Genomic DNA, 13,960 nt, shown 5'->3' on the forward strand with positions numbered 1-13,960 from the left:
CTTGATCTAAATGACTTGATTGCACCTGAGTAACCCTCGTCTCTTTTTTTTTTAAGCGCAATTTTCTCAGCATACTAAAAACAGATTAAGCCATTAGATTGGTACTTGGAAGTTTATAATCAAACTAGGAGAAGGACCAGAAATAGGCCTAACCTTTTGATACTTGCTTTAGATAAACAAAAAGTGAATTTTGGCTTGAATGCAGTCATCTGTAGCCTCACTGGTACATATTCCCCTATTTCTGACCCATATTGTGGTGATTTACTGGCCTTGCTTATGCTTAGGACCAAAGTTTGTCAGTAAGTTACTCCCAACAAATTGTAGGCTGAAATTGTGGGTTTTTCTGCTTCTTCCTTTGGTCTCAACACAGCATTCTTTAGGGATTATGGATGTCATTCATGTCTTTATGGTGATAGTTTTAGTTTACTATTATTTTTAAATTCCTAACAAATTCTAGTTCCGAGGGATATAGAAAGTATTAGTTTCACTGGAAACAAAATTATTATCAGTCAATACATAAATGAACTGCTGTCTTAGAAATATTTAGCAAACAATTGTCCTGTGCTTTAGCACCTCTACACAGCCAATTCAAAGTTAAAAACCAGCAATAACAATGCCAGGTGTAGTGACTCACACCTGTATTTCTCATTTCGAAATAGGACTGCAGTTCAAAGCCAGCTAAAGGAAATTTATCTAAACTTTACCTCAAAAACTATGGGTTTGATTCCTTGGTACCACACACACATAAAAAGCTGGATGTGGTGCTGTGGCTCAAGGATGCAATGCTAGCCAAGAGAAAGCCCACGGATAGTGCCCAGGCTCTGAGTTCAAGCACCGGGACTGACAAAACAAAATGGAGTCCTGCAAAATACCCCAAACAAACAAAAACAAGCCCGTAAGCTGGAAGAAAGATAGCCTCTTCAACAAATTATTCTAGTGAAACTAGATAACCACATGCAGAAAATTGAAAATAGGTCTTAATATTTTCACTTGCATGAATTCAAAATGGATTAAAAACCTCAGAATAAGGACCAGCAACTATTACAGGAAAAAACAAGGGAAACATTGTGACTCCTAGGTACAAGTAAATTATGAAGCTTTCTGTATTAAAGTAAAAACTCTGCAAGGCCAAGGGCATAGCCAATAAGCTAAGAAGCCTACTGAATAGGAGAATTTATTTTCCTGTTTTTGGTTTTGTTGTATTTATAAATTATATTTGTTGACTCTAGCTGCATTTGCATGATAGTGGTTGGCACTTTAATGAATGGAGCCTGGAAAACTGTCTCTGAGTTTCAACACAATGAATAGCTAGTTAAGGTTGGCTTACTATTTCTAACATTCAATGTCAGCAAATGGAGACGGGCCTTTCACTGGGGAGGGAAACCACAGAGGCGTTTAACCCAGCTCTCATATTCTAAAGAGAGTTCACGCAGAGGCTTTTAATTTTATGCCTGAATGGCACCAAAGAAGGGCATCCAGAGGATCAAATAAAAATGTTTCATCCCACAACCTTAATTGTTAACCATAATTATTCAAATATACAAGAGTTCAAGAACGGTTAAAGGACATTTTTGGGGTTTTTTTTGTAAGTATTTTGAGGCTCTCAGTAATAAAAGCTGCCTATAGCTGAAATCATTTTTCCTTTTATTCTTTTGCCTGTCCCTGACACTTTATTGATATATAAATGGCAAACCTAAATTGTATATATTCAGATTTACAATGTGATGCTTAGATATAAGAATATGTTGTGAAATGATCACCACAACCAACCACTGTCACAGAGTGAAAGAAAAAGTGCTGAATAAGCTCCCTCAGCCCTCTTTGATAAGAGCACCACTTCCAGTTCAGGATTTCCCTACCGCCAGGACCTAATCATTGTCCAGTGATCCCACCACTTTCCAATATCATTGCAGTAGGGATTATGTTTCAATGTGGAAATTTTGGAAAGACACAAACATTCAGAACATAGCAGACCATTTTCCAAATGGGATTATTTCATTTAAGTCTGATTTCCTTCTATATGTCTAAATGTTACCTCTTCATAGATACATACTCTGTAGGCTATCTCTATACTCTTACTTACCAGTTCCTTTGTTCTGAAGGAGCATTTTAGTGTGATGAAATCATTTATTTTTCACATTTTTGTCCATGTGTTTGTGATCTTACTCTAAAAATTATCCTGTGGATTGTTTCCTAGTACTTCAACATTTCAGGTCAATTCTTCTAAATCATTCATGTATTTTATTTGATGTTTATATGTGATATAAGGTAGTAGTTTATATTACTCTTTTCTAAATTCATGTGTGCAGTTTTCCCTACACCTTATGCACCAAACACCTTTGTGTTTGTTCTTGATTTCCATGGTTTTTGATATATGGAAGTTTTATTTCTTCTTCCTTCTTCCTTCCCCCTTCTTCCTTCTTTCTCCTTCCTCCTTCTTCCTCTTCCTCCTTCCTCTTCCTCCTCCTCCTCCTCCTCCTTCTTCTTCTCCTTCTCCTCCTCCTCCTCCTCCTTCTTCTCCTTCTTTTCCTTCTTCTCCTTCTTCTCCTTCTCCTTTTTCTCCTTCTTCTCCTTCTTCCTTCTTCTTTTGTGGGTCATGGGGCTTGAACTTGGCCTGGGCACTGTCCTTGAGTTCTTCAGCTCAAGGCTACTGCTCTACCCCTGGGCCTGGGTGTTGTCCCTGAGCTCTTCAGACCAAGGCTATCACCCTACCCTTAAGCCAAGCCCCACTTCCCATTTTCTAGGGGTTAGTTGGAGATAAGAGTCTCAGGTCCTTTTGTGCCCTGGCTGACTTTGAACCTTGGTCCTCAGATCTCAGCCTCCTGAGCAGCCAGGATTACAGGTGTGAGCCACCACACCTGGCAGAAGTTTTACTTCTTAATTAATTGTATTACTATTTTATTTTGAGGATATTTAAATGGGGTATTTAATTTCATTTTTGTGAGTTCATTGTCAGATTGTTATAATGTGACCGAGCTCTATATATTGTTTTTTTTTCAAATGTGATAGCTTCACTAAATTTGATTATTAATTCTGACAGTGTTTTGGTGATATCTACATATTTCTCTTGAAAAAATCATGTCTTTTGCAAATAAAAAACATTACTTTTTTTCTTTTAAAGTTTTTCAAGCTTTATTGCTCTGGCTGGGACTTGTAGTAACATTAAATGGAAGTTAGGAGACTAGATGTCCTTGTCCTTGATCTAGAAGATATGTTTTCAGTTTTTCATCATGACCATGGCATATTATGTATGGCTTCCCCTATGTGGCTTTGACATTACTGAGGATTCATATTATTCATTGAGTGTGTTTATCATGAAAAGAGGCATCTACAATTATAATAGGATCATTTTTTAAAAAATCATCCACTGTTAACAAAGTATAACTTATTTATTAATTTTATTATGTTGGCTTATGCTTTCATTCCAGGGATAAACACCTATATAATACTTTTAATGTAGTATGGAATTTGGTTTTCTAGTGTTTGGTGGGAGATTTTTGAATGTATATATTCATAAAGACTATTGGCCTTTAGGTTTCCGTATTTTTAGTGTCCCTTTCTAGCTTTAGTATCAGAGTAATGCTGAACTCATAGAATGCACTCGGACATTTAAAGTTACTATTCCTAAGTGAGGACTTACTATTGCAATGCTACTAATTTGTCAGTTTTGTAGTTCCTTTCTTCCTCTCTTGCTACTTTCCTTTATGATTTGATGATTTTGTTTTTCTGTCATGTCAGATTGCCCTTTTTATCTAGCTACTTATAGGGGCTTCAATAACACATCTTATTAAACATGATATTTTAAGTAGATAACTATTTCATGTTGAGAATGGATTAGATCTGGCAGCCTGAGTCTGCTACTAGAGTTTTGTTCAAAACTGAAGTTGAGTGATCACTTCACTTTCCTTCAATTACATAGCAGGTATCCTTCTCCAAGCTTAACTGCCTGTATCTGAGGATAAGTCTTCATAGACAGCTTGAAACTGCCCCTTTTTTTCTTCTTACAGCAGTTACTTCACTTGTCATCTCTTCTATTATTCCTTGGTTTTTATGAAGGTGTTTTTGTCATATCCATCAATAGTTGTCAATTTGATGTTTCTACTGAGAGGAGCATTTTACCATCTTCTTATCAATCTTGAAAATTCTAGTACTCTTAATTTAGAAGAGTCCAGAAAGTAGAGATTCTGAATTAGAAAAAAGAAATGGGTTTCTTCTTAACCTAAATGGTCAGAAAAGTATCAATTCATAAATGAGAGTGAAATGCAAAAAGCAGTGTGCTGTAGTGAACATGTAAACTTGTGAAACATTTTCTTTATTCTTGTTTGATAAGCTTACTGTTCATTTCCATTAATCTCAATGGACTAGAATTCCAAGTGGTTTAAAATATGAAAAATCAAGAATTAGTAATGCATCAAGGTGTTTGTTTTGCTTCTGGATTATTATAAAATAGATTTTCAGTGAGTGAGGAGATCAGGTGAAAGTGTTAGTATCATGTAGAAACATAGCAGTACGAGGATCCAATTGTGTGTGTGTGTGTGTGTGTGTGTGTGTGTGTGTCTGTGTGTGCGTGTGGTATAGAGAGAGGAATAATATAGTGATCATTTAAATTATATATATTTCCTTATTCAATAACTAATAAAATAGTTTGACAAAACGTTCTCCTTTGCTTATTGTTTCTGTATATCTGCCTGGTATGAAATGTTTTTGTTTTTTGCTTTGTTTACAATATAAGAACCATAATTTAAAAAGTAGATGCTTATATTTCAATTCCTAGTAGTACTGAGTTTTAATTACTTATGTAGATTTTAACAGACTTGTTCTTCATCTCCTATATTCCTGTACTTTCTTTTAGTGAAAGTCAATGGAACAGGCTAAGAAACAAATACTAATTTTTTTACAAATACTAATTTTAATGCTAAACTCAAGGAGTCACAAAATTACAATATGGAATTTTAGAAGATAATGTAGAAACAGATTGAGATGTCTCTCTGTCATTGATTATCAAAGTTCGACATCTAAGGAAATAAGTTCACATTTATACTCACATGTACACCCTCTACTAACAAACTTCCTCAATGCTCATAGCTTCTGTATGCATCTATGAAATCAAATATACCATTTGTGTCTACTCTACAACTCAGATATTTGTTTCTGCTTTTCTTCTATATAAAAACAGCAATATTAGTGCTATCTGGGAAAACTGAAGCCCTGTATCAGAGTTCCTAGGAATCCTATTGAGTCACAGTTCCCTTTTTACTTAGAGACAATTAACGTCTATCCACTTACCTTCAAGGATTATTTTTGCTTTGATCAGAAAAAGTTAACATTTACAAAATCACTGTAACAGGAGTGATGATTGCCAACTTGATTCTAGACCCTGGTTTTGAGAGTTCTCTGTAGACTGCAGGAAAAGCCTTTTCTGACAATTAGTGTAAGCTATTGTGGGAAGTATGAAATTGACTTAAGATGAATGAGATAGGTGGCCTGAGTACATTTCTGAAATGTGTCATTTTTTGTGGAAGGAATGATTCACTGCGGTAATACATATATTATTGTATCCTTTATTCTCTTAAATCTTTTAAAGCATAATAAAGAAATGCTCATTATGAAGATTCCAAAGTTTATGACTTCCATTTGGGACTAAATTTTAATATATATTTGAATAAATTTTTGAATATGCTTAGCAGTAAGTTTAAGAAGGCAATGATGGCAATATTTATAAAGAAAACCCACTAGAATACATACACTATGATTATTTTTCCTAAAAGAATTGTAGAAATATCAGCATATATCCATCAAGATGTAGCTGATGTTTGATTCTCCACAAGACATTTATTGGCTCTAATTAGGAGACATCTAATCAGGTTGGATAGATATTTCTTGAAATGATGCATGGTATGCAATGCATGCTTTCATTGTGCTTCCTACCATTATGGAATAACGCGTCTTATTTGGAAATACAGTGAGCATTTCGGTTAAGTCGTGCTCAGACAGCTTATGTAATAACATCCACATTTTGTGAATCATTTCAGATTTCAGAGAGCTATGCCTTCCTACCAAGAGAAGCGGTGACACGGTTTCTAATGAGCTGCTCAGAGTGCCAGAAAAGAATGCATTTAAACCCAGATGGAACAGATCATAAAGGTACCTTCAGTGTCACATAGTGAGACTTAAAGTAATTTTATCCATAATGGCAATTTATATCACACACTTCAGAAAAATGTGGTACATTGAGACAGTTCAACAAGTCAAATCATCTCATTTATTCAAGTAAGATTCAGTAAATTTTGAATATCCACTTTCAAAGCAATTCAGAACTCATTCTTCAGAGATGGTTTCTACTCTGGCAAATAACTTTTTTTCATATAATATTGTACTAATTTTCATGAATGTTTCATAGTGTTTTAGGTATCCTCAACAAGGAAAGTGATCTCTATTAATGTCTTTCAAGAGTACCAGTTTCTTAATTCTAGAAATCATAGACAATGTAGAGTTCCTGTATGACAAAAGTTAAATGAAATTACAATTTTTTAAAATTTTTTATTATTGAAGTAATGTATAGAGCGGTTACAGTTACATTTGCCAGGCAGTAGGTGTATCACTTCTCACACATTGATACCCCTTCTCATGTTCTTGTCCCCATTTCTTTCTTCCAGCCCCTCCCAATCATCTTGTTTTCTTCCCTTCTCTTTCCTATTTTGAATTAACAAATAAATGTATATACAATATACCAGATAACAAAGTCAGATACAGTAACAATATGTTACAATTTGACTTTAGTTTTCTTTCATTAAAACATCTAAATTAGTTTCCTAAATACAAATTTACTGTAAGTAAATTAAACTTAGAGATAATCTAAATTAGTATATTGCCATGTGATGGAAAATGAATATTCTGGTCAATAAATGAAAAAGAAAAAATTTCCCATGGCACATAAAATATGTATAGAAATAAATTGTGTAGCAAAGGATAAATATGTAAATACATGTTCAAAAGGTTATTAGTTTCACTTATTGTCATTTAGGATATTTAAATGTTCTTCTGCAGTTAGAAGTAACTTCTTCATCCATATTGTGAATTTGGGTCAACATATATCTGTAAGTACTTTCCAGGTACCTTTCCTGTAGTCCATCTAGAATGCTACTATGCTTTTACACTCTTAGAGTTTGACACCTAGGACGGTATTGAAGTTACAGGTGCATTGCCATATCACTAGTGTCATGTGTCTACCCTGTTTCGTTGCAGACAATGGGAAACCTACTTTGGTGACCAGCATGATTGATTACAATATGCCCATTACCATGGCCTACATGAAGCACATGAAGCTGCAGCTCCTCAACTCACAGCAAGATGAGGTAAAGGGAAGGCATCTCTGCTCCAGCTACTCACATGTCTCAGTGAAGTTTGATAACCATGGCTGTTGAATTCAACATGATGACCTGTTAAAGACAGCAGATTGTAATTTTTTTCTATTAGGCCTCTTTATTCTTTTAAGGTGTTAATGTTTACTGAAATTAATTAGAAGATCTAGAGAGACTACAGTTGCTTTTACAGTCATAACTACATCCAAGCATCTCATTATGTTTTGGAAAATTCATTTTAACCCACTTTTGACAAGAATTTCTAAGAATGCTAGGTAACATCTTGACAAATACGCTTCTTAAATCTTTTTTCTTTTTAATTGTCGGGGTTATGTATAAAGGGGTTACAGTTACATTTGTCAGGTCAGGTAGTAGGTATACTACTTCTCACACATGGATACCCCTTCTCAAGTTTTTATCCCCCTTTCCCTCCCTTGACCCCTTCCAATCACTTTGTTCCACCCTTCCTTTCCCTATTTCAAATAAATACACACATATGCAATATACCAGGTAACAAAGTCAGAAACAATAACCACATGAGATTAACCATAAGGGGGAAAAAGACAAAAGAAAACAACATAGTAATTTTAATAAAAAAGATGTCACTTGGATTACACCAATAGAACATAATGGGCAGAAAATTAATTACTGGATGCACAGTCCCTGGTTTAATCCATCTGTCTTAGTATTTATCATAGAGGGGGTGGAATTTTTTTATTATTAAGAAAGTTTCCTAACTTGGACCACTATTGAGCTGATCTTGGTAAAAGTCCAAGGGAGGAAAATCTTTAGCCAAAATGTCCATAGTAAATAAGCAACTAAGGAAATTTAAGTGTGAAGGCTATTTTATCTGACTCAAAACAATCAATTTACTAGGTATCAACCAAATATTTTCTCTGTCATTCATATATATTTTTAAAGTTCTTAAATTCAAGTTATTTCATATATTTGTTAGTTTTTCTCCATTTCCTATAAAAGTAAGGTTATTCTTCTAATTAGAGGTGTTTTGAAATATCAAATTTATTATATTTAATTTGTGTAGAAAGAATCTCACTGTACTTTTATGTTTTGGATACATGTGCAGATTTATTTAACAGTCTTTATAATTCTAGTTGCTTTTCTCCTGGAATATATAGGCCTAGTTAATATTCTGCAAATTATGCCACAGTACTAATATGCAACATAAAATAAGCAAATCTTTGCATTGGTGAGTCCCGTTTGTAATCCTAGCTTACTCAGGTGGCTAAGAACTGAGAATCACAGGTTAAAGCCAGCCTAGGCAAGACAGTCTTTGAGATGCTCGTCACCATTAAACACCAAACGTGTAAGTTTCAATACATAACTTCCATAATGCTATGTTTAAATGGCAAACACTGGAAAAAAGTTCTTTCAAGAAAATACTTGTTTTGTTTTGTTTTCTTTTAAATGAGGAGGAGCAAGAACTGTGGTACTTGGTTTTAATTGTCATGTGATTTTAATCACTTAGATGTAACTTCCAATTGAACAATGTGACAAATTCTTTTCTTGATATTCCTGTAGGAAAAAAATGTAGATGCTCTAAAGATGATCATGAATGAAGTTACAATTGGATATGTAACCAACCAACCAACCAAGTTTTCTGATTATTTAACCTTTAGAAAAATTCTATAGGTTTTTCTCAAGTCAAATTACATCATCTCCCTGTTGACATATATATATTATATAAACTTTGATATCTTTTAAAAGTAATTTAACTAATTAATACTTAGAATATTATAGGATGAATTACATGCCATTATTTGAACTAAAGCTGATTATCAGTATGTGATAATTCAGTAAGAACTGGGAAAAGCAAATTAGATTTCATAGATAATGAAGGTAAAATATTTAAAATGATCATCGTCATTAAGCTGTTCATGATAATAAATATGTTAAAATGAAACATTTTAAAGTACAAAATAGTATAGCATTACATTTGATTACATGGCATTTTAATCCCTTGCTCAGATTTCTTTGAAAGCATACTGATGAGAGTATGTTTTTGTGATGATAAATGCATATGGATTATTTGTAATGTGCTAGAGAAGTTTACTCAACCACTTAGCAAAATGAAGGCTGTGACTTGAGTCTTTGAATTTAGCTCTTGTTTAAACTTACACAAATTCTCAGCTACATTCATGCTGTACACCTAATTCTATTGTCTCTCATATAGTTAGCTAGCTGTAGAACACAATTACTTTAGAAATACAGATTGGTTAGCTTTACTATTCTACTGTAAATATGATTGTTTATTTGTATAGTATTTACAAGTGTAAACACATCAAATACTAGCATCTATTACATATAATTTATACAATACATAATTTATTATCTACTTATATATTCTACATAAAATATTAGTTTTATTGTGGTTGATATTCACCTAACATTATTCTAGATACTCCATAATATATTCTCTCAATCCATACAGTAGGCAGTGATACAATTTCTGTTCTATAGATGAGCAAGAAAAAGCCCAGGAAAGGCTTGGTAACTTGCTTATGCTAACTGTGTCAATAAGCTGTTTCTGTGAAATACCTGAAATAATGTAAAGGGGAAAAGGACTTATTCTGGGTCACACTTTTGAATCTTCCATCTGTTGTCATTCGACTCCATCGTTATGGAGTATGAAACATCATGGATTGGAAGTGTATGGTGCAACAAAGAGGTCCACTGCCTAGAAAGAGGGAAGAAGAGATAGGAAGGGTCTGAGGACAAGGTGTACCCCTCAAAGGCATGCTCCCATTGTCTGTTCCTCCAGTAAGCACCCAACTTCAGATAAGCCATTCTGCTGTGAAGTTATTCAAGGACTGATCTATACATAAAGTTAATGGCATCATGAGTCAGCAGATGGGGGCCAAAACATTAAAACCTTTTATCTAAACTATAATAGTAATACATCCAACAAGGGACAGAGCATGGATGCAGGAAGCCTGGCTCTTGAGTATATCCTCAAAATGACTATGATATTATCCATACTGTGTGTGGTATATATGTTGGGTAGCTATATTATATATACATATATATTATACACATATATTGGATTCTTCAAATTATTTTAGTGTGCATATTTGTTTCAGATACTTCAGATTCAATTAAAATAGGGAAATCAATGTCACTAAGGGATAGACCATTGTGCCAGGAGAATTGTGTCTGAATGACTGTCCTGAGGTCTGCCAAGGTCACATTTCCTTGATAAATGAAAAAGAAGGGGAAAAAAAAGAGCTGACACTACTCAGTAAACATAGATACAGCAGGTCTTTGGTAAAGGAAATCATCAAAAGTCATCTGAGTCTGACCTGTAGATGGAAATATTAATTCATTAGTCTGTGAAAGCATTCTTCTCAGATGACTGTGGCAGTTTCTTTGCTGACGACCTGTCATTTTCTGAAAGCAACGAATTTCCTAGCCACCTGCTGGTGATTTGTATCTGAAATCCTAGGTATGTGGGGGGCTGAGATCAGGAGACTAATAGTCCTAAGCCAGCCTGGGCCAAAACATCCATGAGACTCTGTTTCAACGTGGGAATGGTGCCGAGCTCCTGCTCTCCCCTCCATGAATGGAAAACTGAAAATATGAGGATCAGGTTCCAGAAGCAGCCCTAGCAAGAAGTGATATGCTTTCTTAAAAATAATCAGGGGCGGGGCCGGGAGTTTGGCCTAGTGGTAGAGTGCTTGCCTAGCATGCACGAAGACCTGGGTTCGATTCCTCGGTACCACATGCATAGAAAAAAAAAAGCTGGAAGTGGTGCTGAGGCTCAAGTGGTAGAGCTCTAGCCTTGAGAAAGTTCAAGAACAGGGCTCAGGCCCTGAGCTCAAGCCCAGGAATAGCAAAAAAAAAAAATAATAACCAGGGGCTAAAAGAATCAGGACTGTGGTGAGTTGGTAGAGTGATAGAGAACCTGCCCAGTAAGTGTGAAGTCAAACACCACTACCATGATTTTTTAAAAAGCATTTTCCTCGTTCTTGAGGATTTTTTTGTATATTTTGGTTTTATGTATAGTGGTTGAGGTGATTCTATTTCTACTATGTATTCCAATTTATTAATTTCTAAAATAGTAAATCCCAGTTCGCATTTCAGCTGTGATTAGAAGTGGGTGAATGATTATTAAAGAATGGTGTTTGAGGGGCCAGGAGTTTGGCCTAGCGATAGAGTGCTTGCCTAGCATGCACGAAAACCCAGGTTCAATTCCTTGGTACCACATACATAGAAAAGCTAGAAATGGTGCTGTGGCTTAAGTGTTAGAGCACCAGCCTCGAGGAAAGCCCAAGACAGTCCTCATGTCCTAAGTTCAAACCCTAGGGCCAGCAGTATCAAAATCGTGTTTGCAACATGAAGAACTGCTAGTTATTATCTAAGTGTCAAACTGACAGATCAAACATTTTCAGAACTCAAAGCTCCTGATTTTGTTGAGACATTTAATTTTGCAGTGGTTCCTCAGAACTTGTAAATACATGTCATTTGCCTAAATCAATCCTCTAGAAGTTTGCCTCAATAAAATGACTATACAGTAAAGTATTTATTACTATTATTATTATTATCATTATTATTATTATTGGACAGCATCCCATAAATTGGCCATTTAGAAATCCAAGCTTTGCATGATTTAGATATTTTATGAATTGAACTTTAGCAAATAGATCTTGCACAATTTTTTTCTAGATTCTTCTTAGTTGTTGCAGCCCAATTTATATATTCTCTTCTGAGTTACATAGGGTGTAATAAAAAAAACAGCAGACTTGGAATCAAAATATGCTCATTTGCCTATAAGTAGACTCCTTAGTATTTCCCAATGAAAAATTTTAAGAAGGTTTTCTTTTTCTTAATGTATTCCTCAATTTTTGCTTATAATTCTTTGTCAGGTTATTTATCTTACAGTTAGAATGAGTAGTTTCCCTTCTGCCAAGTTTTAGACTGAATCTTTTAGGAGACATTTACAAAACCATCCATTCTTTTTATTATCCAGGCTAATTCCCAAACTATATTTTCCCTGAGCATAACTATTTTAGCTTTAAAATAATGTATGTCACTTCATCTATGTATGTGCTGTTTCTTTATTCACAACTGTTGGAATTCCTTGAAGGGAAAAAAGTATTATTGGTTATTTCAATTGATTATTAGTGTATTTCATATTTCATTGAGTTCTGTATGTCTTATTGAGTGAACATATAGGCAAAATCATCCTTCATTGAATGCATTTTGTTTTGAAATTACTTTCAGGATGAGAGTTCAATAGAAAGTGATGAGTTTGACATGAGTGATTCAACACGGATGTCTGCTGTGAACTCTGACCTCAGCTCCAATCTTGAGGAGAGAATACAAAGTCCCCAGACACTTCATGGCCAGCAAGACGGTAAGACTTTCCACTGGAAAAGTAAATAAACAAAATGAGTCCAAATCTATTAAAAGAATACCCAACTTCTAACTTCGTGTCAATTTTTTCAGTGTGTCTACAGTGATATTTTTTTTCTTTTGAGGACTTAGGGAACCTATTATATTGCTCTTAAATTCAGTTCCTTTTGTTCAAAACTAAACTAATGGTTTCATGTAAGTTTTAAAATGCAAATGTATCTGTTTTATTCCTCAAATTTGCTAGGTGTTATCGTAATGCTGTTTGGGTTCCTGTGATTTGATTTGTAGCTTTGGTTTCATAGGCCATTTGTGTGTGTGTGTGTGTGTGTGTGTGTGTGTGTGTGTGTATTTTCCATTGTGGGGCTTGAACTCTGGGCCTGGGCGCTGGCCCTTAGCTGTTCAGCTCAAGGCTAGCACTCTTCCACTTGAGCTACAGTGTCATTTTTGGTTTTCTGGTGGTTAATTAGAAATAAGAGTCTCACAGACTTTAGTGCCAGGGCTGGCTTTGAACTGTGGTCCTCAGATCTCAGCCTTCTGAGTAGCTAGAATTACAGGAGTGAGTCCCAGCATCAGGCTATTTTTTTTTTGATTGAAGAGTTTATCTCTGATTAAAACATTCGAGTGTTTTTCTTTTGTGACAAAATGCAGTAGATAGTAAGTGATGATCTTTACAGAGAGGTTTTGCTGCATGAACAGATATTTTGTTATAAATCTGAGCTGTTTGATGTAGCTAGAATGTAAGGAAATGTGACGTCTTATGCCCAAGTTTATTGATTTTTAGTCACTTGTGGAGAAGAAAACTGAGCACTACAGAGAAAGATACATGGTGGTTACAACCTGAAGGCCTGATATTTGCAAAAGTCTTTGGAAACTCTGTATGTTTTGCCTTTTTAATTTAAAAAAAAAAAACTATGTATAGAAAAAAATGTTTTATCTGGATAATTGTGGATTAAAAATAAAGGTTATAAATAGAAGGAAACTAACTAGTCAGTTATATTGAAAACTAATTCATTATTCCTATAATTGACCCATTTGCATGACGTTTTTCACTGGCTTGTTTTATGTCTACATCTGCAGATAGGGGAAAATAATCTTTGCTGCTTTCTCTGATGTTTATTATTAAGAATTGGGTATAGCAACGCTAGATTTTAAGTTTTCATTTTGTTTACATTATAAACACGTGAGTTATTTGGGGTTTAATTATTAAAAAAGAGGACTGTTTCTTTGTA

The 13,960-nt window shown here is 34.6% G+C and overlaps 1 protein-coding gene across 6 annotated transcripts in view; it reads left to right on the forward strand.

Moving 5' to 3' along the window:
- The window catches only part of Nol4 (nucleolar protein 4), a 241,456-nt gene that overhangs the window by 74,475 nt on the left and 153,021 nt on the right, over positions 1-13,960 (forward strand). For all 6 annotated transcript variants that reach the window (XM_090353270.1, XM_090353268.1, XM_090353269.1 and 3 more), the window contains 3 exons: positions 6,033-6,144; positions 7,246-7,355; positions 12,600-12,732. In XM_090353270.1, the coding sequence (XP_090209396.1) occupies positions 6,033-6,144; positions 7,246-7,355; positions 12,600-12,732 (355 nt within the window). The remainder of the gene's footprint in view (positions 1-6,032; positions 6,145-7,245; positions 7,356-12,599; positions 12,733-13,960) is intronic.

The sequence above is a fragment of the Megascapheus bottae genome, chromosome 19 (genome assembly GCF_031878675.1).
Source record: "Megascapheus bottae isolate mThoBot1 chromosome 19, mThoBot2.hap1, whole genome shotgun sequence".
Lineage (NCBI taxonomy): Eukaryota > Metazoa > Chordata > Mammalia > Rodentia > Geomyidae > Megascapheus > Megascapheus bottae.